The sequence below is a fragment of the Ceratotherium simum genome, chromosome 5 (genome assembly GCF_057802395.1).
Source record: "Ceratotherium simum simum isolate JZ-2026a chromosome 5, ASM5780239v1, whole genome shotgun sequence".
Lineage (NCBI taxonomy): Eukaryota > Metazoa > Chordata > Mammalia > Perissodactyla > Rhinocerotidae > Ceratotherium > Ceratotherium simum.
The window spans coordinates 86,846,608-86,869,819 of NC_141904.1; the positions used below are offsets into that span (position 1 = coordinate 86,846,608).

Consider the following 23,212-nt stretch of genomic DNA (forward strand, 5'->3'; position numbering starts at 1 on the left):
GTTGCGCCGCAGGCAGGCGCAGGAGGCCTGGGGGGTCCGCGGAAGATTGGCTTTGGGCCGGGCCGCTCTGGCGCGAGCATGGACCGGAGGAAAAAGCCCCTGGACGTCACGGCCTCCTCGGTGAGTGCGGGTGTAGATGATGCTCCGGGCCCCGCGGTCTCCCCGCCTGCACCACACAAGAGCTCGACCTGGCTTGTCTCTTCACCTGGGGACCCAGGCCGGGCCTCCCTCGAACAGGAGCCCGGACCTGGCTTTTCTCCTCCGACGGGGCCCCGGGCCGACTTCCTTCCTTACAGGCCCTGAACTGGGCCTCTCCCCTCGGACGCGGGCTCAGACCGGGCTTCCCGCTCAGACAGGGGCTGAACCCGGCGTCTTCCCGGTTAGGGTCTGCCGCCCATCGACGGCCGGGCCGGGCGCCCTTGCCAGCCCTGCTGTGCGCGCCTTCCCCTTCCTGGGTCCTCCTCCGGCCCGGGGGCCAGCAGGGTCTTCCCAGAGCACGGGAGCGTGACATTCCCCAGGACCGGAGGGTGCCCAGCGGCCCCCCGGGAGCTAAAAGTTGTTAATGCTCCCGTAGGGTGCCCCGCCCGGGAGCTGAAGGTCCAGCAGGGCGCAGGGAGCTGTGTTAAGGTAGCTGCTTCTGGGGAGAAAGCCTGTTCTGAGCACCTACTTGTGCCAGCACTTTACACGCGCTGTCGCGTGGAATCCCCCCCCGCTGCTTTAGGAGGTGGGTGCTAGTGATACCCTCGTTTCACAGACGATGACACTGAGGCTCAGGAAGGGGAGGTGGCTGTCCCAACCTACTTACAGAATTCTTAGTGATAGAAGTGGCTCGGTCCCTCTGGTTTACTCCAAAGCTGTTGCCTTTTCCATTACACCAGGGCACGTTGCCTAACCTTGGATTTAATCTTGAATTTACTGCAGAGTGTTAGGATGCCAAGGAAAACATCTGTGTGTCCCGATATCTGAGCCTCTTTTCTCTCTGATACTGAAAATTGGTACTAGTTGTTATGCTCGAGGATTAAGAACGAAGAAGCTATCAATGTTGAAGTTATCCTATCCCAACAGACTAAAATTAGCAATAATCGTAATAGAAATGCCTTCTGGGAATTGACAATTTTCTGAGCATCTTTCTTTTAAAATTCAAAAGTAGTCGTAGAATAGGAAAATGTGTGGCTAGAAAATTGATGTGGTAAAGAAAGCTCAAAAGGTGAAAGTTTTTAATTTGTCTTTAAAATTTTAGAATATTGGATCCTGGGATGAACGGCATTATTAAAATCCCTGCCAAGGCTACTACTTTAAATTGATTTCTTTCAAAATAGAAATCATTTAACTCAGTCATTTTGGTTTCCTTAAAAGTCAGTCCGTGATGCTGGGCTCTATAAGGAAATGATTTACAAATGGTCATGTGTATAAGCAGCTGTACTTGGATCCTTAAAAAGGAAACTGTCATTACATCCTCTTTTTGCAGAGTCGACAGTGGTGACTGATGCAGCTGAGGGCTGGGCACAAGTTTTCACTCGACTGCCCTGTTCCCTTTGCCCTGGCCTTTCCTGTTCTTGAACCCCGTGATTTAGCTAAATTTATAGTTTCTAAAACATACAGAAACAAACCTGGAGCTGCCCTTATCATTCACTCAGTCCATTTTATTTCTGGCTGTGGAAATCGGCCTGTCTTTTAAGCTTGAGCTCAAAGCTGCTTCTGATCACTCTGGACGGAAGGAAATGCTCCCTTATCTGAACTTTTGTGCTACTTTCTTCCACTCTTGAAGTCATTTATTACATCTCACTGGTGTTGTAAGTTACCTTTCTTATCAGATTGTAGGCTCTTCTTGAGGCAGGAGTAGATCTGATTCATGTTTGTATCCTGCTCTTCAGTGTTAAGTGCCAGGCACATACTGGGTACTCAGATAGCTGCTAAACAGAGACATTTCCCTGTAGAAATAATAAATTCTTGTGAGGATTAAATGAGATTATACCATATGAAAAAGCCAAGTACAGTGCGAGTCAGAGAGAAGGTGTTTAATAATGTTAGCTGGATCTGAATCTAAAAGATGCAGGCTTCATTTACTTCACTTCATCACTCTCCCCTTGCCCAGAGGAAAGCCTTTGAGTGTTGAAAGTTGGAGTAGAAATACATTTCCAACAGACCTGGGATGAAATATGACTTGGTTTTATTTTGTACTGGATTCTGCGCTTAAACATTGAGTTTTGTATCCATTTATGTCCATTTGTAGGAACTTGAAATCTTGCTTTGAGAATTACAGTAACTTAGAAATCCAGTCAGTCATTAGAATCAAATAAATGTTTTGTTTGTTTATCGGTTTTATTCTAGTTGGTAGACCTTAAGGCCGAACTCTTCCGAAAACAAGAAGAATTCAAACAAGAAAAACTTCTAAAAGATTCTGGAGTTTTGGGAAAACCAAAAACAACTAATAAGGTAAAAGTAAGATCTAATTATCTCCATTGGTTCCAAACATGGAGGAATTATATACCATACTTAGGTTTTTTGAAAGTGACCATGGTGTCTGCTACAGATAAATGTTAAGGAAAAATCTCTGTCCTATATTTGAACATCTGCATGAAGTGCTTTAAATATTAAAATAGAAATTGGTAAGATTATTTAAAAGCACATGATAAGGCTCTAAATCTTTAGCACTTCTTTTGGAAAAGTACATGCTATTAATAAGTGGTTTGTTTGCATTCCCATGAAAGATTATCTAGTTAGGTAGGTATTATAAATCCAGAGATAAGCAATAGATAATATAGAAATATAGCAGAAAATATCAGGGTCTTTAAGGCTTGTGAATGGTTTTCCAGTTTTGTAGGTAATAGTATCTATTATTTGTATTATGAATTCTCTGTGATATATACATTTTCATTAGAGTCTTGAATTAGGTTTAATCATTCAGGAGATAAAAGTTGGGAAGGAACCCTATGCAATTGTGTAAAGAAATTCTTTATATGATTTTGGGCTTTTTTTCAGCTCTGGCTTTGCCATGTGCAGTCTATTTGCAGGACATAGGTCAGCTGTCAGAAGATGTAGTTATCTCCATGGATTCATAAGATCTAATGATCTCTCTCTCACTTTTTTTTTCTTTTGATGTACAAGCAGAGATTTTTCGCAATCATTTTGTGGTTCGGTTTTGTCTTTTTAAATTATTCTGCAGAAACCAAGTATCTGGAGCAAACAGAATGCAGGAGTTTCCAGTCGAGCTGAGAAGGATGCTGAGCAGAAGACTGAGGAACAGAAGACTTTAGACAAATCAAGGTGAAGTTGAGCTCTGATAAATGTAGTTACTGCTGAGGCTACCCAAGCAAAGAAATGAAAGTTCAACTTTTACTCTTTTTGATTTACAATTTTCATTTTTATCATCCTTCTAGCCAAATACTCTATAAATATAAAATAGACTCTAAAAATAGTATAATTGGCAGATGTATTTGGAGTCTTATGAGAAGAGAAGACATAGCCTCAGTTTAAAATATGAAACAGAGTCCCACTTTGAGCCCCTTTTAGGAATTAAGACTCAACAAGTGTTTAAGTGTCCCCATGGTAGGCAGTGTGGTTCTGGGCTAGGTGGTATGACATTAGCATTTAGAAACCAAATTTTTTCCCCAACTTTTTAATATGAAAAACTTCAAATCAACAGGATAATTGAAAGAAGAATACAAAGAACATCCTAATACTCTTCACCTGAGTCCACCAGTTATTTTTCCGCATTTGCATTCCTTTTCTTTCTCTCGTGTGTGTATAGAGAAACTTTGTTAAACGTGATACTTTACTTGTAAATATTTCAGGGTAGATCTTCTAAGAGCAAAGACATTCTCCTGCATAACCACACTAGTGCTGTCATACTCAACAAATTTAACACTGATAAAATGGTATTATCTATTATATGGTCCATATTCAGATTTCATCAGTTATCCTAGTACAATTATATCTTTTATAGTTGTTTTTTAAAATTTAATCCAGAATTTAATCAAAGATTACGCGTTGCACTTAGTTGTCATATCTCTTTAGTTTCTTTTAATCTAGAACAATTCCTTTACCTTTTTGTTGTCTGTTACACCATTGATGTTTCTGAAGAGTCCAGGCCGGTTGTTTCTACAGTGTTCCACAGTCTGATTCGAGTCACATTAACTGGTTATGATGAGAATACATAGGTGATGATGTGTCCTTCCCGTTGAATCTCGTCAGGAGGTGCATAATGTCAGTTCGAGTCATTATTGGTGATGATAAGTTTGATCCCTTGGGGTTAAGGTCGGTCTGCTAGACTTTTCCACTGTAAGGTGCTCTTCCCCATTTGTAATTAATAGTAATCTGAGGAGGGAAACTATGAGACTGTGTGAATATCCCATTCACCAACACATTTCCATGCAGCATTTTGTCGTCACTGATGAGTCTTGCCGCTCATCGGTTATTACATCGACGATTTCAGAATGATGATTTTTCTAATTCTGTCGTTTAGTCTTTATTATTTTTTCATTCCGTTTGTTAGCTGGCATGCTGTAAAGAAGAGCTCCTCCCTTATTTGCAGTATCACCCTGGACTCAGAATCCCAAGTCTTAATGTCTGTCCTGACTGCCACGTGTGCTTGTGGATCCACTGCACGATAAAACTCTGCGGTGGCAAAGAGTGGTTGCCGAGGCTACTCAGCTCTTTTAGGTCTGAAAATAAAAGACAGAATGTTAGCCCATTTAGGGGATTGTTTTTCTTAGCGTTTGACGTGTCCCCAGCAGACATGAGACTTTACTTAAAGATATGTTCATTTTGAGACATCTTTCTCACTACTGGACATAGTCTCAGAATTTTAATTTTTTTGAAAGGTAACATAATCTTTTTTTTAATTATATATGTTTTTCCTTGAGATATAATTGACATATAACATTAGTTCCAGGTGTACAACATGATGATTCGATATTTGTATATATTGCAAAATGATCACCACAGTAAGTCTAGTTAGCACCCATTACCATACGTAGCTATAGAATTATTTTTTCCTGTGATGAGAACTTTTAAGATTTTTTAGCAACTTTCAAATATACAGTATAGTATTATTAACCATAGTCACCATGTTGTACATTACATCCTCATGGCTTATTTATTTTAGAACTGGAAGTTGGGACCCTTTAACTCCCTTCACGTGTTTCACCCCACCCCCCACTCTGACAACCACCAATTTGTTTTATGTATCTATGAACTTGGGGTTTTTTGGTTATTGGTTTTTTTTAGATTCCACATATAAGTGAGATCGTGCAGTATTTGTCTTTCTCTGACGTATTTCACTTAGCGTGACGCCCTCAAAGTCTGTCCATGTTGTTGTAAAAAGCAAGATTTCCTTTTTTTTTATGGCTGAATAGTATTCCTGTGTGGGTGTGTGTGGCTGTACACACCATAGTTTTTTCATCCATCAGTGGACAGTTAGGTTGTTTTCGTATCTTGGCTATTGCAAATAATGCTGCAGTGAACATAGGGATGCATATATCTTTTCGAGTTAATGATTTCATTTCCTTTGGATAAATACCCAGAAGTGGAGTTGCTGGATCATATGGTGGTTCTATTTTTAATATTTTGAGGAACCTCCATACTGTTTTCCATCGTGGCTGCACCAATTTACATTCCTACCAACAGTGCACAAAGGTTCCCTTTTCTCCACATCCTCACCAACACTTGTTATTTTTTGTCTTTTTGATAATAGCCATTCTCACAGGTGTGAGGTGATCTCTCATTGTGGTTTTGATGTGCATTTCCCTAATGATCAATGATGTTGAGCAGAGCGCGCACACTTAACCACTAAGCCACGGGGCCGGCCCATGAGTTCTTTATATATTTTGGATATTAACCCCTTATCAGATATATGGTTTGCAAATATCTTCTCCCAATTGTTAGGTTGTCTTTTTGTTTTTGTTGATGGTTTCTTTTGCTATGCAGAAGATTTTTAGTTTGATGTAGTCCCATTTGTTTCTTTTTTCTATTATTTCCCTTGCCTGGTCTGACATGGTACTTGAAACTATTCTGCCAAGACCAATATCTGATAGCATACTGCCTGTGTTTTCTTCTAGAAGTTTTATGGTTTCATGTCTTATATTCAAATCTTTAATCCATTTTGAGTTAATTTTTGTGTATGGTAATGGTGTAAGATAATGGTCTACTTTCATTCTTTTTCATGTGGCTGTCCAGTTTTCCCAACACTGTTTACTGAAGAGACTGTCCTTTCTCCATTGTATGTTCTTGGCTCCCTTGTTGAAAATTAGCTGTCCATAGATGTGTGGGTTTATTTTCTGGGCTCTTGGTTCTGTTCCATTGATCTGTGTCTGTTCTGATAGTTCATTATTGGTGTATACAAACCTAACAGATTTTTGTGTATTGATTTTTGTGTCCTGCAATTTTACTGAATTTGTTAGTTCTAAGAGTTTCTTGGTGGAGTCTTTGGGGTTTTTATATATGATATCATGTCATCTGCAAGTGGAGACAGTTTTACTTCTTCTTTTCCAATTTGGATGCCTTTTATTTCTTTTTTTGCCTAATTGCTCTGGCTAGGACCTCCAATAGCATGTTGAATAAAAGTGGCAAGAGTGAGCATCCTTGTCTTGTTCCTCATCTTAGAGGACAAGCTTTCAGCTTTTCACGTAGTGTGATGTTAGCTGTGGGCATAATCTTTTCTTATTTGCTCTGTATAACAGAGTTTTCCTTGGTGTTTTACTGTGATTCTTCTGTCTGGTAACTTTTTCTGTAATACTTTGGTTTCATGTACCTGTGAGCTGTCAAGTCTGTCCGTGACCTGTGGGACCTCTGCGTCTCTCCTGAGCTCAAAACAGGCAGAGGCAGTTCCAGGAGGATATACGGCCTTTGGCAATTTATGTATCCATTAAGCCTCTTTCCTTATCTGTGAAATGAGGTGGTTAATACCCAGCTCATGAAGCCCTTTAGGGATTAAAGGCGATACGTAGTGTCTGACATGTAGTGGGTTCCAGATAAGTGTCTCCTACTCTTGCCCTCTGAATTTTGTCTTCCTTGCTCAACTGAAGAAAATTATTCTTCCAAGTCCCCAATGACTTCCTCATCTACTGAATTCAGTGGCCATTTCTCTGACATCTTCCTTGATCTCTATTCATTTGTAGACTCTTCCTGCCGTCTTGAAACTGCCCTCTTTGTGTCCCACTGCCTCCAGACTTCTTGGGCTTTCCCGTGAGCTCTTGTCCCTGCCTGTCTCTGTCTTTACTTTGTACCGCTCTCTCCTTGGCTCCTACCCTTTGCCATGCTGCTCTCTCCTTGAACATGTCAAGCTCATTCCCACTTCAGCTTTCCTCTGCTCGACTTGCTCTCTCCCTCCAGATCCTCCCAGGGTCGATTTCTCCTTGCTGTGCAGGCCTCAGCTCAAACATCGTAAGAGGTTTCCCCTGACTACCCCACCTTACTTAGCATCCCACCCAGGTACTGTGTCCTCATGTCTGCTTTTTTGTGTGTTTTGTTTTTTAAGTGTTTTGAACTTTTATTTTCCCTAAGACAATAAGATTCCATGATGACACAGGTTGTTACATTAAGCCCCCTCCGAAGTAGAGCAACTTGACCTCTTAGAAGTTGAAATGACTAAGCTGGTCCACAGAGCACTCCATGAATGCATGACAGGGCCTCCACTGGCGAAACCTGCTTTGATTTCCTTCCCTTTAGAGCACTTCTCACTGTCTGAAATCCTCTTTTTCATTGATTTCTTCATTATCATTCTGCCCCTCTAGTATGTAAACCCCTTGAGACCTGGGACTTTTGTCTTCTTCACCACTGAGTCCTCAGCACCTAAAACAGTGCTTGGCACAGAGGAGGCATGAACTTGTTGAATGAATGTGTGAAATTAAAGAGGACTCTTTCTGACATAGATGATAAAGATGAAGATGACATAACTGATGTCATGCTTTACATGTGTTATCTGATTAATCTTCATGACAACCCTAAGAGGCAGTGCTGTCTTCTTCATCTATTATGATTTGGGAATTGAGGCACACGAGAGGTTAAATAACTTGTTCCAGAGCAAACAGCCATGTGACCAGGGGACTTGATTGCCTCAGGACACCATTAGAAATGAAATTTTCCCTTATGATTAAGTGTGATCCTTCACAGCAAAAGCTCAGATGACCTCTTTGGGGCTCTTTACCATCATTAAGTATTTCTAGAATAAAGAATTGTCCGCCGTCTTACCTGGTCTCTGGCCACTAAAAAATAAATGTCACCAGAATGAATGTGAGCAGAGAGGCTGCTGTATTAAAATACCAGGGTTGACGTTTGTTTTTTATTAGCTATGTGTATGAGTAAATTATTCATGCTCTGTATAAAACAGACCTTATATTTTTAACAGACTTATAGGAAGTTGGTCTCTAGCTCCCTTAGAGAATAAGGAGTGGATGACGAGGGACCTTTGTGTAAAAACAGTAATGCAAAGAGTTTGCGTTGATCCATTTGGAAGGTTACAAATAGAAAATATTTTTGTTTAGACATCTTTCTCTTTTTTTGATATTTAAGTTGCATTTGGCATTTAAATTAAGTTGGAATCTTCATTCACTCATTTACTCATTCATCAAATGCTGATTGAGCACCTACTATGTGCCAGGTGTTTTTTAGGTACTGGGATACAGTCATGAATGAGAAATGTAGGCCGTGCTCTCATGGGGCTTACATTTAGTTGGCAAATCAGCTGTGACTGGGTCTGAGGGTCCCTGCAGGACGGGGTAGTCAGCTCTAGTTATGGTCACCTCATTGGGCTGGACTTCTTGGGCAGATGGGTGCAGTCAGGCCAAGAGTGGGGCAGCCTTGCCAGGAGTGAGCCTGTAAGACCATTTCTAATACTTGTCTTTTTTTTCCTAGGGAAAAGTTGGAAGAAAAAGCCAAATTATATGAAAAAATGACTAAAGGAGACTTTATAGGTAAATAACAATTATTTGTTTATATTTCTTTATTTTCTGTAATTCATACAACTGTATGATATTTTTATTATTTGTTAAAATAACTGTAAGAATAGGGTGAAATTTTAAAAATCAAATTGATTACTTTCTGTGCTAGTACAGAGACAAGAAAATCAACAATAATTTTTAATTGCCCAGTGGGTGCTGGGCCTCGTGCTGGGTGCTATGAGGGGACAAGCAAGGACAGTCTAAGCCAGATTCTCGGCCTCTACCCTCAGAGAGGTGTCAGCAGTGGAGGAAAATGACGTAGAACAAAGCGAAGTTAGGAAACAAGGTCTAGGTAGGCCACAGTTAAGAACAATTATAGCTGTGTTTACAAAGAAAAGGACTGGGAGGAATTACGGTTATATCAACGTGCTAGAGTTATGTTTCCTTTTTCCCAGTTTTTCTCTATTTTCTGTGATGTGCTTTTAATTGCTTTAAAAATAATAATAATAAAAAGATCCTCCTTTCCTCATACCCTCTAGAAAAAGAAAACTCACCTTCAGTTAGACAAGAGTAGAAGAGCTTTTACAAGGCATTGCGTGTTTCATTGCCAAAAGGCAGGGAAAGTGAGTATGTGGAGGTCCCAGGGAGAAGGTGAGCTCCGGTAGTGGTCTTAAAGGCCCTGGAGAGCTGGAGAAAGGGTTTCTGTGGAGGGAGAATGGTGAGGGCAGATGAGCAGAGGGAGGAGAGGGCAGGGCATTGTTGGCAGGGCAGACTAGCGTGGCTGGCCCGAGGGGCTGGGAAAGGGGACAGCGGGGCAGCAGGAGAGAGGCGAGGCTGGCCCCAGGTCGTCAGCTGCCCCGCCAGCTGAGCTCCCTCTTCCAGACAGCAGGGGCAGGTTGCTGCATGGCAGGGAGCCGCCCTAGGAAGGTCAGGCACTCACATGGCTCGGGGCCGTGCGGAGAGGTTTTGCCTTCCTCCTGCAGAAGTGGCAGGGTGGCCATCTACCAGGAGGCCTCACCTTATGAGATCTTGTTACTCAGCTCTAGGAGAATCCGTCTCTTTCTCATTTGAGTTTTGTGGCTTAAAAAAAATTAAAATCTTGTTTCTTTTGATTCAGACTTACAATAGAGAAATCAGGTCCAAAGGAGTGTGGCTGTGGATGTAGAAATTTGGTTCTGTCCAAACTGGCAGGCCCACTTCCTGACAGGCATATTGGACCTGCATGTTTGGGCGAGTTAAGTGTTGGAGCCTCAGTTATTCTCCCTGTGCACGGGGGTAACACCAGCACCCAGTAATAGGAAACCTAACATGTGTTCCATAGAGCTTCATCTCTGCTCAGAGGAAGACTCCAGTGACTGTATCTTAACTCCTGCGTAGGGAAACGTGATGTAAATATTATTTGCAAATACATCACCTGCCCTGGGTTAAATTAAATCAGAGTCATGGATTGCTATTTAACCTTCAGTGTGTTTTAGCTCAGATAGATCGTAAGCCATGAAGACAGACAGTGTCTCACACAGCTCTGTATGCCTGCAGATCCTGGCACCATGCCTTGCCTGAAAGTGGTGTTTATTGGATTGAAAAGATTTCAGATGACTTCTTTGACCTGCGTTATGACGCTGAAAACACCATACCACAACAATATAATTAGGGTTAAGTGATACAGCCCACATGATTGGAGAGGTGTATTACCTATAGCAACAAAGATCTATTGTCCTGGTCTGACATGAGAAATGCAGTTCTGCTTCTGTGTTATGCAGTTGGCTGTATGAGTCTCTTGAAATCAAATGGTTTTGTGATCTTAAAATTGCATTCTGAGACAGTATTGCTCAGTCAGTGTATTGACGAGGCAGTAGAAAACTTTAGGGTTTTTAAAGATGTTTTTCATGTGTATGTTTCCAGTGGCCTACTTACAGCTCCCCTGTGGGGTCCGGTGGTGGCTCTGTGTCTTTGTAAGTGTTCCAGGGGGTGGAGGCATCCACTAGTGAACCATCAAGGGTGATGTAGCTGCCCAGCGAGGAATGTTGCTGCTTCATAACAATTCCACGTGTAGTTTTCTTCTTTGATGTCAAGAATCTGAAAATTGGTTTTTGTGTCCTAGATGAAGAAGTGGAGGATATATACCTTGTGGATTTCACGCAGAAGATCATAGATAGACACAAAGAAATGGAGGCGTTTGGTGCCAATAGAGATTCTAGAAAGGCAGGAGAACGAGACGATGATGAAGAAAATCTTTCTGAAAAAGACGTACCTCCTCCCCAGGACCCCAGTGAAGAATGGTTGGTGATATGCGATTTGATCATGTTAACATCATCAGACTCCTGTTTACTTTTTGAGAGTGATTTTGTTTGGTTGTTATCAAGCCATTTCTTTTTATTCTTCTTAAGTTTTCTTTCTTTTGAGACTACACTTTAAGTAAGATTGGATTTACAGACGTAGAAACAGTAGTTCCAATGAAGAAATAATTACAAACAAAGACTGAGCTCCTGCCGTGTGCCAAGCACTGTGCCAGGCACAGGAGGTGTCAGTCCACCTGTCTCATTGATGTGAAAGAGTTGTTTAGGCAGAAGCACGTTCCTCTGTTACCCGCACTGCTGTCTCACCACGTCCTTATTCAGACCTCGTGGAGAGGCATCATCTGGGTGGTGGTGATCTCTGTTTCCTGTGAAAAGAGGCCGGCAGAGCTGGCCCAGAAAGCCTTACTCTGGCTGTGACATTTTCTGGCAGTGTGGGACCTTCGACCTGGACGGCACTGCCTCCGCCTTTCACTGGCGATATGACCTTTGTCAAGTTCCTGACCTCCGAGGCTTAGTTTCCTCACCTGTAATGCAGGGGTGGTGATGCCTAGTTCCCTGATTGTTTGCCTTACACTCCCTTCAGGAAGTGAGAGTGTTCTAGGCTACGCAAGAAACTGCTGTCTTTGAAATAGAAGCAGACGTTTTGTGAAGCTTTGTTATTAAAATTATTCTGAGTTTTACCTCCCTGTAGGCAAATGGTGGGAAACCAGTGTTTTCTTTACAGAGAGCCCATTGTGTCACTAAGTAAAGAGATCAGAATGAAAATTCCAGTATAATGATTTTCTCTACCTAAGATGCTGTTTAGAAACTTGTTCAGAAGTGCCTGGGGCCGGCCCTGTGGCTTAGCGGTTAAGTGCGCACGCTCCGCTGCTGGAGGCCCGGGTTCAGATCCCGGGCGCGCACCGACGCACTGCTTCTCCGGCCATGCTGAGGCTGTGTCCTACATACAGCAACTAGAAGGATGTGCAGCTATGACATACAACTATCTACTGGGGCTTTGGGGGAAAAAAATAAATAAATAAATAAAAAATTAAAAAAAAAAAAAAAGAAGTGCCTAAAATTGTGTAGAGATGCACTGATGCCAGGAACATGTCCCGGGAGTAACCCTGCCTGCCACCTCCTGCCTGTGACGAGCCCACCCGTCTTCCCTTCAAGGCTCGGGTGTCCTCGTCGGGGGTGTTTGTTAGGAACTGCTCAGGATTGTCTGCAGCCTTGGTTGACCTTGGGTCAGCCATCGGCCCCGTGAGCAGAGTCATTTGTGAGCTGAAGAGAGCAGTCCCGGCTACCGAGGGCCGCTGGGGACCGCAGAGAATCCGCATCTTCACACCACTGCAGATGTCCACATTGGTCCAGAAATAACATTCTCTTGGGGCTAGAACAGGTGTCTCCTTACCTACCTTCTAAAACACGTCTACTTGGGGTAGGTTATGTGGATGCATGCTTGCTGTAGGCAGCCAAAGGAGAGGCACATACAACGCAGTCTCTTCCGTGGACGCTTTTCCTCATCATTTCTAGTCTGAAGGGCTTCTCCCTCATCTGAACTCTGGTAGCACTTAAATATACTTCTGCTCCTTTGCGTCGTACCTTTTATTTATTATTGACACATAACCGGCCTCATTACCAGAAAAAGATTTGAGGCAAACTGTTGGTACTTTTTATATCCTGCCTGCTGTTGTTGGGAAGCGTGGCATGTGCCTTAACTCCCCCCAGAGCCCTTTGAAGATGGCGACTCTGAGCCTCCCGTATTACTCTCCTACCTCGAGAAAGGGTTTTCCTGAGAGCTTGCTCAGTGGGTGCTAATTACACAGAGCAGTTGCTGACTGCTGTCTTGCTGCTTGTGTTTTGATGGGATCTGTATGTTTTGGAGGCCTTCTCCAGAAGCAGTGTAGCCTATGATGGCTTTTCATAGCAGAAATCTCATCTCCTTTGAAAGGTTTTAATGTATTTTCTTTCTCTTGTTAACGCCTGTAAGTCCTGTTACAAACAATTTGTCAGTGATGTGAAGAGTTTGGAGGGCAATGGAAGGTGTCACATGCCACCATATGGTGAAGGAAGACGCACTGCAAGCAGTTCTGACACTGTTTTTGTTTTTAAATTAAGCTCCAGAGTTGTAACTGCTTGTCAGCTCCTTTTGGTAGTTAAGTTGCAGGTGGTGGAAAACCTTTCCACAAAAGTACTGTCAGTAATTACTCAGACCATCTGGCTAGAGGGTTTTTTCTTCTCCATTCATTTAAAAAAAAAAAAAGAAAAGGAAGAAGGACGCCACTTTCTGGAGTTGGAGGACTGTTTCTTGTAATCCGCTTTAGGACTATAGTCATGGATTCCCACACATTCCGTTTTTAAATCATGGGCTAGCAGTTGGAGTCAGCATGTGTGAGAGGAAAGAAAGTGCTAACAAAAGCAAAGCCACATACGTGGGAATCTGGCCTTGCGTTAGTCCAGCAGGAGTTCTGGCCCCTTACTGTGTGTCTAGCAACCTGCTAAAGGCTGTGGGAAATTCCCCGCCCATAATTTAAAAAGTAAAACATCGGTTGTATCATAATGGAAATAAAATGTTCTCCCTGACGATCTGCCCGTATTTCCTGTTGTGGGAAGTCCGTGTATTTCATTTTGCTTTGCTGTCTGCCTGGCTCCTCTGTCTCTAACTGCTGTCTAGTTTGGGCAGAGGAGGAAAGGAGAACAAAGGGTAAAGGATTACAGCCTAGCTGCTGTTGACGTGTTTTTGCACACACCAAATGTGTGTTGCTTGGAGGAATTAAAAAGAGTCCCCAAAATACCGTGACTTGTTAAGAAATTTCTAATTCATTGGGAAGAATTTACCGACTGGAAGAAATAAAGTCAGATTTGGGAGGACTGTGAGGAAATGAGCAAGTTGAGAATCTGGTACGAGCAGAGTTATTACGATGCTGATAAAATGTTTGGATTTGTCTAAACCAGGTTAAAGTAAGTTCTGAGTTGTTGCAGCAAGGGGGTCTGTATGGGGCATTTATCTTTGAAATCAGAGACGTACATGATCAATCATTGTCTACAGTTTCTAAAACTAAGATTTAATAAAGGGCACAATGAGCTTATTGTGTCAACTTTTAACTTTAAAAAGCTGTTCTTTTCAGTGGTAGTCGTCTCAGGTTGAGGGGTTTGCCAGTAGAGAGGCCTATGTTAATTTTTTGCTGTGCTCCGACTCCCTCACCTAGGGAACCATATGTCGTGCACAAAGCCTTCTTCATGTTTTTTTACTTTTATTTCAGGGTGGATTATGTGGATTCTTTAGGGCGATCCCGGCGCTGTATGAAAAAGGATTTGCCAGATCTGCTGGAGATGGATAAAAATCTTCAGGGGAGGCTGTAAGTGTGTGATAGGTGAACCTTTGCCCAGGTCTGAAATGTAGACCTAGGGATTGTTTTGTGGGCGAGGCAGTTTCTAGTTAATTACCTTTGGAGCTCCAGTAAGGAGATCTTTTTTTTAATATGTAAGAATATTTGCTGAAGCACTTTTTCATGGTTAGCATACACATACACACATAATCTACACTCGGTGAACAACCTGAATGGTTGATCATCCGTATTGTGTAGCTACTAAAAGGACAGAGTTAGAGCTATATCTGTTTAGTTGGAAGGAGGTCTAATTACAGAGTAACAGACATAGAATGAGCCCAAACCAAATCAACCAACAAACCTCTGTGGAGAAAGGTGTTTAAGAATGTACACTTAGGGGCCAGCCTGGTGGTGTAGTGGTTAAGTTTGCACGCTCCACTTGAGTGGCCCAGGGTGTGCAGGTTCGGATCCCGGGCGCAGACCTACACACCACTAGTCAAGCCATGCTGTGGCATCGTCACACATATAAAAAGAGGAAGATGGGCACAGATATTAGCTCAGGGCCGATTTTTCTCAGCAAAAAGAGGAAGATTGGCAACTGATACTAGCTCAGGGCTAATCTTCCTCACCAAAAAAAAAAAGGAATATACACTTGCACAGCAAGTGGGGGCAGGGAGGTGGTTAGCTTATTAACTTTTTCTTTGTGTATCTTTGGATTTTGAAGTAAGGGCCTTATAGCTAGATTTTTTTCTGTGGGACCTAAGACACACCTAAGAGATGACTTGCTAAAACATCCCAGGGAATAAAATTCCCCTCACCAAGGGCGGCTTTTGTGTGGAAAGTGTTGGGAGAGGGTCCACCTTGTCCGAGTCCTCCAGGTTCAGGTAGGCCCGAGCTTGGCACGAGGAGGGAAGTGCAGAAGCCCTGAGCCGTCTGACAGGACACGAGGCGCTGCCCGGGGTGCAGCGTCATGCAGCTCCCTCAGCCCTGTGTGGGAGACCATCCAAAGGAGGCCCAGGGTTCCTTCTCCCCACCGGGGCTGTCTCGCCCTATTCAGCCCAGGATCAGGGTGGGAAGGAAAGGGATTTGTCTGGAGTGCCGAGGCAAGGTTCCATTATGCTAATATAACAGGTGGGCTGCTTGATTCAAGAACGGTGAGAATAGTTTTTGCAATTTCCCGGTGGCAATGTGGGCCAGAAGCCTCTGTAAGGAAGCTGTCTTTATCAGCTGGAGTTACTTATCCATGATCCAGCTGCCTGAACAGAAGCATTGCTGTCACAGCTCTAATCTAAAGATAGCTTTTGCTCTCTTCTCCTCCTAGTTTTGTTAGTCCTGCTAATGAAAACACCTTACTCTCTGAAGATATGAGAAAAGAACTTCAGCGCCAGCAGTGGGAGGAAGAAGAAAGGGAGGCCCTGAAAAGGCCAGTGGGGCCCGTACATTATGAAGACATTCGTGAAAACGGTAGCATCATCATGCAGCATTTGAATCGTTGTTTTATCTTGAACTGATGGCAAGCATAAAGGGGGTATTCGTGAAGCAGCAGCTCTTACGTAGAAATCAAAGATTCTGCTTTGGAAAATATCCCTTGTTCACTTCATAGCCTGAAAAATACTCACATTGGGAATATCTTCCTAACAGAGAGTCAGTTAATCCAAGAGGTTGTTCCCCAAGAGAATGGAGACAGCCTATGGCTGCAAAATTAATGAATCTTCGTAATGTTATCACCTGGCCAACAGGACGTAAACATCTTCTAACTTCTTTTGGCTTAGCTGTTTTCTTTTTTTAACTTGTGCCAAATATCACTGCGTTTCTTTTGCTCTGGTAGGAAATTTAGTCTGAGTCTATTGACTGGTCAGGGAAATCTAATCTTTTGGATAATTTTGACTTATTTCAGAGGCCCGGCAACTTGGTGTTGGATATTTTGCCTTTGCCCAAGATAAAGAGTTGAGAAACAAGCAAATGAAAACTTTAGAGATGCTACGCGAACAGGTACAAATTCAGTTCAGGGTTGATGTTAAGAAGGATTTGAGCGGTTTGTTTCTTGTTGGACCATGATGCAAAAAATCCAGTAAATTAACTAGAAATTTAAATTGATATTCAGAATGCTTTTTTCTTTTGAAAAATTTATTTAATAGTATTCAGAGCAGTGATGGACAAAAGTACATCAAAATAAACTTTCAATTTTATTAAAGATTGATATTTCTGATATTTAATAAATACTGTTATAACTATAAACCAGATATTTTATTATTTTTTATTGAGGTATAGTTGACGTATAACATTGTTAGTTTCAGGTGTATAGCATAATGTTTCAATATTTGTGGATATTGCAGAATGATCACCATAAGTCAAGTTAACATTTGTCACTGTACATAGTTATAAAATTTTTTTCTTGTCATGAGAAGTTTTAAGATCTCTCTCATAGCAACTTCCAGTGTGCAATACAGTATTATTAACTGCAGTCACCATGCTATACATAACACGCCCATGACTTATTTGTTCTATAACTGGAAGTTTGTACCTTTTGAGTCCCTTCACTCATTTTGCCTACCCTCACTCCCACCTGTGGCAACCACCAATCTGTGCTCTGCATGAGCTCATTTTTGGTTTTGTTTTTTATATTCCACATATGAGTGAGACGGTACGGTATTTGCCTTTCTGTGTCTGACTTATTTCACTTAGTGTGATGCCCTCAAGGTCCATCCATGTTGTCACAAACAGCAAGATTTCATTCTGTTTTTATAGCTGAATAATACTCCGTTTTATACATATACCACATTTTCTTCATTCATCTGTCGATGGACACTTAGATTGTTTCCACGTCTTGCCTGTTGTAAATAACGCTGCAGTGAACCTGGGGGTGCGGATATCTTTTCGAGTTAGTGTCTTCGTTTCCTTCAGATAAATACCCAGAAGTGGAATTGCTGGATCATTTTTTTCGTAGTGTTTTCCGTAGTGGCTGCACCATTTTACATTCCCACCAACAGTGCACAAGGGTTCTCTTTTCTCCACATCCTCACCAACGCTTGTTATTTCTTGTCTTTTGGCTAAGAGCCATTCTGACAGGTGTGAGGTGATATCTCATTGTGGTTTTGATTTGCATTTCCCTGATGTCAGTGATGTCGAGTGCCTTTTCATATACCTGTTGGCCATCTGTATACCTTCTTTGGAAAAATGTCTGTTCGGATCCTCTGCCCGTTTTTTAATCAGATTGTGGTTCTTTTTTTGCTTTGAGGTGTATGAGTGTCTTTATATATTTTGGATGTTAATCCCTTATCAGATATATGATTTGCAAATATTTTCTCCCATTCAGTAGGTTGCATTTTCATTTTGTTGATGTTTCCCTTTGCTGTGTAGAAGCTTTTTAGTTTGATGTAGTCTCACTTGTTTATCTTTGCTTTTTGTTGCCTTTGCTTTTGTTGTCAAATCCAAAAAAATCATCACCAAGACCCGTGTCAAGGAGCTTACTGCCTATGTTTTCTTCTAGGTGTTTTATGGTTTCAGGTCTTATATTCAAGTCTGGAATCCATTTTGAGTTAATTTTTGTGTGAGACAGTGGTCCAGTTTCATGCTTTTGGATGTGGCTGTCCAGTTTTCCCAACACCATTTATTGAAGAGATTGTCCTTTCCGCATTGTATGTTCTTGGCTCCTTTGTCGAAAATTAGCTGTCCACAGATGTGTGGGTTTATTTCTGGGCTGTCTATTCTGTTCCACTGATCTATGTGTATGTTTTTATGCCAATACCCTACTCTTTTGATTACTATAGCTTTGTTATGTAGTTTGAAATTGGAGAACGTGATACCTTCAGCTTTGTTCTTTCTCAAGATTGCCTTGTCTATTTGGGGTCTTTTGTGATTCCATACAAATTTTAGGATTATTTGTTCTATTTCTGTAAAAAATGCCATCAGAATTTTGATAGGGATTGCACTGAACCTATAGATGACTTTGGATATTTTAACAGTATTAATATTTCCAATCCATGTGCGTGGAATATGTTTCCATTTATTTGTGTCTTCTTCACTTTCTTTTATCATTGTCTTACAGTTTTCAGTTTATAGGTCTTTCCTTGGTTAAATTTATTCCTAGGTATTATTCTTTTTGATGCAGTTGTAAATGGGATTGTTTCCTGAATTTCTCTTTTTGATAGTTTGTTATTAGTGTATAGAAATGCAACAGATTTTTGTATATTGATTTTTGTATCCTGCAACTTGACTGAATTCGTTTATTCTAACAATTCTTTGGTAGAGTCTTTAGGGTTTTCTATATATTATATAATATCATGTCACCTGTAAATAGTGACAGTTTTATCACTATTATTTATCAGTATCAGAATACTATTATAGGTTTCATAAAGGTAATTGCCATACTGTTTTGCTGTGTCAGACTTTAAGATTATATCTGCTCAGAAGTAACCTGTGTAAGTTTCATGTTTTAAATTTGGTGTCAAATATGGTACTTTTGGAGTGGCCTGGGTAAGAAAATACAAAGTTGTTTAAGGGATTAAAGAGTAGAACAGAATTGGTTAGTTTTCTCGAATGTTAAGCATTCTAGGATGCTCTGAGAACTCTTACTAAACTTTAAAAAACACAGATGGCTTGTGTAAAAGTACTTCAAGGGTCTTCATTTTGAAGATACCAAAGATAGCTTCTTAGAGTGACATGAAAATCAATTAATTAGTCTGTTTTTAAAATAAAATTAATTATTTCATCCTTTTAAACAGAAATATTGTGAATTTGGCTTGAAGTACCTAATTTTCCAGTTTCTATTCTGTTCAGACAACAGATCAGAGAATAAAACGAGAAAATATAAAGGAAAAGCGAAAGGCTATGTTAGAAGCAAGACTTGCTAAACTCCGACAAAAAAAGATGAAGTCAAAAGAAGCCGGAGCAGAGGAGGAAAACAGAGGTACATCGTGGCTCGTGTTTCTAACCTTCAAAAGGAAAAATTTTAAGTTCCATTGATGTCTTGTCTCACCAACAGAACTGGCAGTATGGAAAGCAGTCATTTAGTTTTATTCTTTAAGCAAGCGGTATACCTTTGAGGTACTGCCAGGAGCAGTTTCTATAACCAAAATGATGCAGAATGACGCTCCAGAGAGTCTTTTTATGTCGACAAGGATGTTAACAGACAGTACATTGTGTTGCTTCATAGAACAGCACAGTTCAATAACTGAGGCTTAGAGAAAAGGTATTTTAGGATGAAGTTTCGTTGTGCACACACACGGTTTAGACCTAATTTCTTTTGCTACAGCTATAGTTTTTGTTGGATATTATATATTAAATTATTTTAAAGAAGAAATACATTCACAAAGTCAGATAATAAAATAAAGATTTTACAAATAGGAGTAGAGACAGCCTACCAAAGGACTGTTAAAAATCGTAGTCCTCTGAGCTCACTATATGAGTTATGCTAGTCTGGGCTCGACTGCCATGACAGAGAGACCCCTAGGTAGACCAGCTCAAACAGGACAGACGTCTGTTTCTCTGTTTTAACACTTCAGACGCCAGGGGTGTCCAGGCAGGTGGTAGCTCTGCCCTGGATTGTCACCTGGCCCCCGGCTTCCTCCTGTCTTCCTGTTTCTGCCATTCTGAGTGTTGCTCTCAGCTGCATGGTTGAAGCTTGCCCCAGCACCTGTTCGTGATCCAGCCCCGGGGAAAGGGGATAGAGGGGAGGGGAACCAGCTTCCTTTTTGGGAGTGTGACTGAGTCACACACAGCCTATGTGTTTACATCCCACTGGCCAGGACGCAGTCCATGGGCCACACCCAGCTGCAGGGGAGGCTCGGGAATGGCCTGTCTCACAGGGTGGCCACGTGCCCAACTGAAACTGGGGGCGTTCTAGTCCCAGAAGGAAGAAGGGGAGTGTGGGTGTTAGGGGCATATAGAAACCTCTCCACTCTCCCTGAAGCCGTGTGCTAAGTGTGGGCCGTTTTCTAATTCTGAACTCAACCTCAGTTTAGTCTTGAAAGGAGCCCAGGAACATTTAGGGATTGGAAAATTGTCTGTTTAGTTTTGTGTAAATGCTATCTCCCTGTAACATGCTCTGCATATTGTTTCTGTTTTGCTCTACTCCTGAACATCTGTCATTTCCACAAGATGTGAAGTGCCACTACAGTGTTTTTTAAAAATCCATGTTCTTTTCAAATATGGCTCAAGTTGAATAGCCTACAGCCTGTCACCAGGCTCCAGGCTCTTCATCACGCTAAGTCTCCTTACTTTGTCTGAGACTCTGATTTTAGTTGAGTAATTCGGGATTTCTGGTCCTTCAATTGTTGGTCTGGGGAAGTGGAGTGGCGTAGTGGGAAACACAGAGACTCTGAAATCCATCCAACCTGGGTTTGGATCCTGGCTCTTGTCTCTTTCTAACCTATGTAGTGTTTCTGAGCTTAATTTTCCTCATCTGTAAAATGGGAATACTAATACTGGCTTTATGAGGGTTGTTACAAGATTAAATGAACTACTGTATACACACTACTTAGCCCCCTGCCTGGGATGTGATGAGTGCTCAGTAAATACTGGTTATTACCTTTACTCTCAGGATCAGCATGTTCTATTTAATGTTTGTTTTTTAAATAGCTTTAAGCTTTATTATAATGATGTCTTACTCTCCTGCACAAACTAGATGGAGGTGTTATTGGGCCTTTGTCGCCAGAACCAGAGGCCGTGCCAACTCTGCATACTGCTGCCCAGGGTAGCAAAGTAGAAGTCATTGTTGAGGAGAGGAAGGACACGAGGCCTGGAGTGCCACACATCCGGGAGTGGGACAGAGGAAAAGGTAAGGGGGTGGGCTCCAGGGTGAAACCCTTTCCAGTGCTGGGCCTTGCACAGGAGATTTTTCTGGTTCTTCTGATCGGAGTGTGGTTCCAGTGAATCTTAGTGGTTTTTGAGGCTTAAGAAATTCTCCAGATCCTTGAACTTGTTTCTTCTCGATATCCAGACACTACCTGTAACCAGGAGCACTAGACACTATGATTACGAAAGACCAGGGTCTACAGCACGTCATGTCAGAAGGGCGATTTTTGTGTGTGTGTGTGAGGAAGATTAGCCCTGAGCTAACATCTGTCGCCAATCCCCCTCTTTTTGCTGAGGAAGACTGGTCCTGGGCTAACATCCATGCCCATCTTCCTCTACTTTATATGGGATGCGGCCACAGCATGGCTTGACAAGCAGTGCGTCGGTCCATGCCCAGGATCCGAACGTTCGAACCCCAGGCCGCCGCAGCGGAGCGCACGCATTTAACCGCTACACCACCAGGCCACCCCTGGGCGATTTTTTTTGAAGTACTTGGGGGAAGTTTTTTAAAATTTGTGCTGCCCTTGTGGTTTTACAGCTTTGGAATGCCATTTCTCAGGAATCGCTTTTTAATATCTTAGGAAGGTTTGGTATTTTAATGTCCTCTGTGTTTTTAGCAGTCTCTTTTATGTTCAACTGAAAACAGCCTGCGTGCTAGAATATTAACCTGGATTCACATATGGTTCCACTGGGTTATGCAAAATTTTCTGTAAATTTTTTCTGTAAATACACCACGGTGCCCACAGCAGCCTCTCTTTGGAAGAAGACTGTGGTTTATGCCTCTTTGAAAGGGATGTTTTCAGTAGTACGTTAGCTCATGCTCTTTGAGCTGATGAGATGCAAGACTAAAGTAAAAGCTACGCAAGTAGGTGAGTGCCTTGATTAGTGCTGCTGGTAGAAATAGAGATGAGATACCAAATTAGACTTGGACAGGTGCCTTTTGTGTCTCCCTAAAACTCAGTAAAGGATAAAATTTGTGTTTTAATGTTAAGTACCTATGACATCATATCAAGCAAATGATTTGTTTGATTTTTCTCTATTCCTCTCTCAAATGTACTTTTAGTGCCTTTCTGGCAGTGTTTCCAGAGCCTACAGGCTTTCTCCACAGAACCTCCCTTGAATCCTTCCCCATCTGGAAGTAGTCACTCCCTTTTCTTAGCCTGGTTTCTTATACTTTTGTAGGCATTACATATACCTTGCATTATAGTTTTGTTATTGCTATCCTTGTTCTCCAAAGAATTGGAGGTGGCTTTTAAGAAATATATACAATAATTGAGAAGTAATAACAATAAAAATTCAGCTGACTCAATAATCAGTTCTAATAATACCCTTTCTTATTTTTTCTAGAATTTTCCTTTGGGTACTGGTCGAAGAGGCAGTCAGATCTCCGGGCTGAGAGAGATCCTGAGTTTGCCCCACCATCAGATTACTTTGTGGGTCAAAGAGAGCTGGTTGCTTCAGTAGCCAGAGGTGGAGCAGACCTGCCCCTGTGCAGAGTGACCCTGGGCAGCGCTCTGGCCAAAGCCATGACCCGGTTCTTCACACATGTCATCCACTCCTGCCCCCAGCAGCCCGCCGCAAGCCCCCACGGTCACTTTCGAAACTCTGGATGATATGATATCATACTATAAACAAGTGACATGAACTTAAAAAGCATTCTGACTTGAGTTCATGCTGTTGAGGGTGCCTTCCTCTCCAAGAATGGGCAAAATAACTTAATTTTAGGGACTGAATTGTACTGTTCTGTTCCAGTCCTTTCCCTAGGATGGATTTGTTGGATTTGTTGGATTTGTCAGCAAGGAAGAGAGTGAATGGCGCTGTGGGAACTCGATGGCCCTTGGCCCTTCCTTTCCTTCTAGTTGGTGTGGAGACGTATTCCTCTGGATTTACGTTGAGCTGTGAGAGAGGAGAAATAGTCTGTATTATTTGA

The 23,212-nt window shown here is 41.9% G+C and overlaps 1 protein-coding gene across 1 annotated transcript; it reads left to right on the forward strand.

Moving 5' to 3' along the window:
- Positions 1-23,212, forward strand: LOC101402413 (coiled-coil domain-containing protein 174-like). Its single transcript, XM_087431548.1, is given in 13 exon segments — positions 1-120; positions 2,332-2,436; positions 3,167-3,267; positions 8,854-8,912; positions 10,981-11,158; positions 14,422-14,517; positions 15,809-15,951; positions 16,385-16,479; positions 19,267-19,396; positions 21,113-21,265; positions 22,630-22,719; positions 22,722-22,814; positions 22,817-23,212. Coding segments are annotated over 13 exon segments (1,395 nt in total). The 5' UTR covers positions 1-78; the 3' UTR covers positions 22,927-23,212.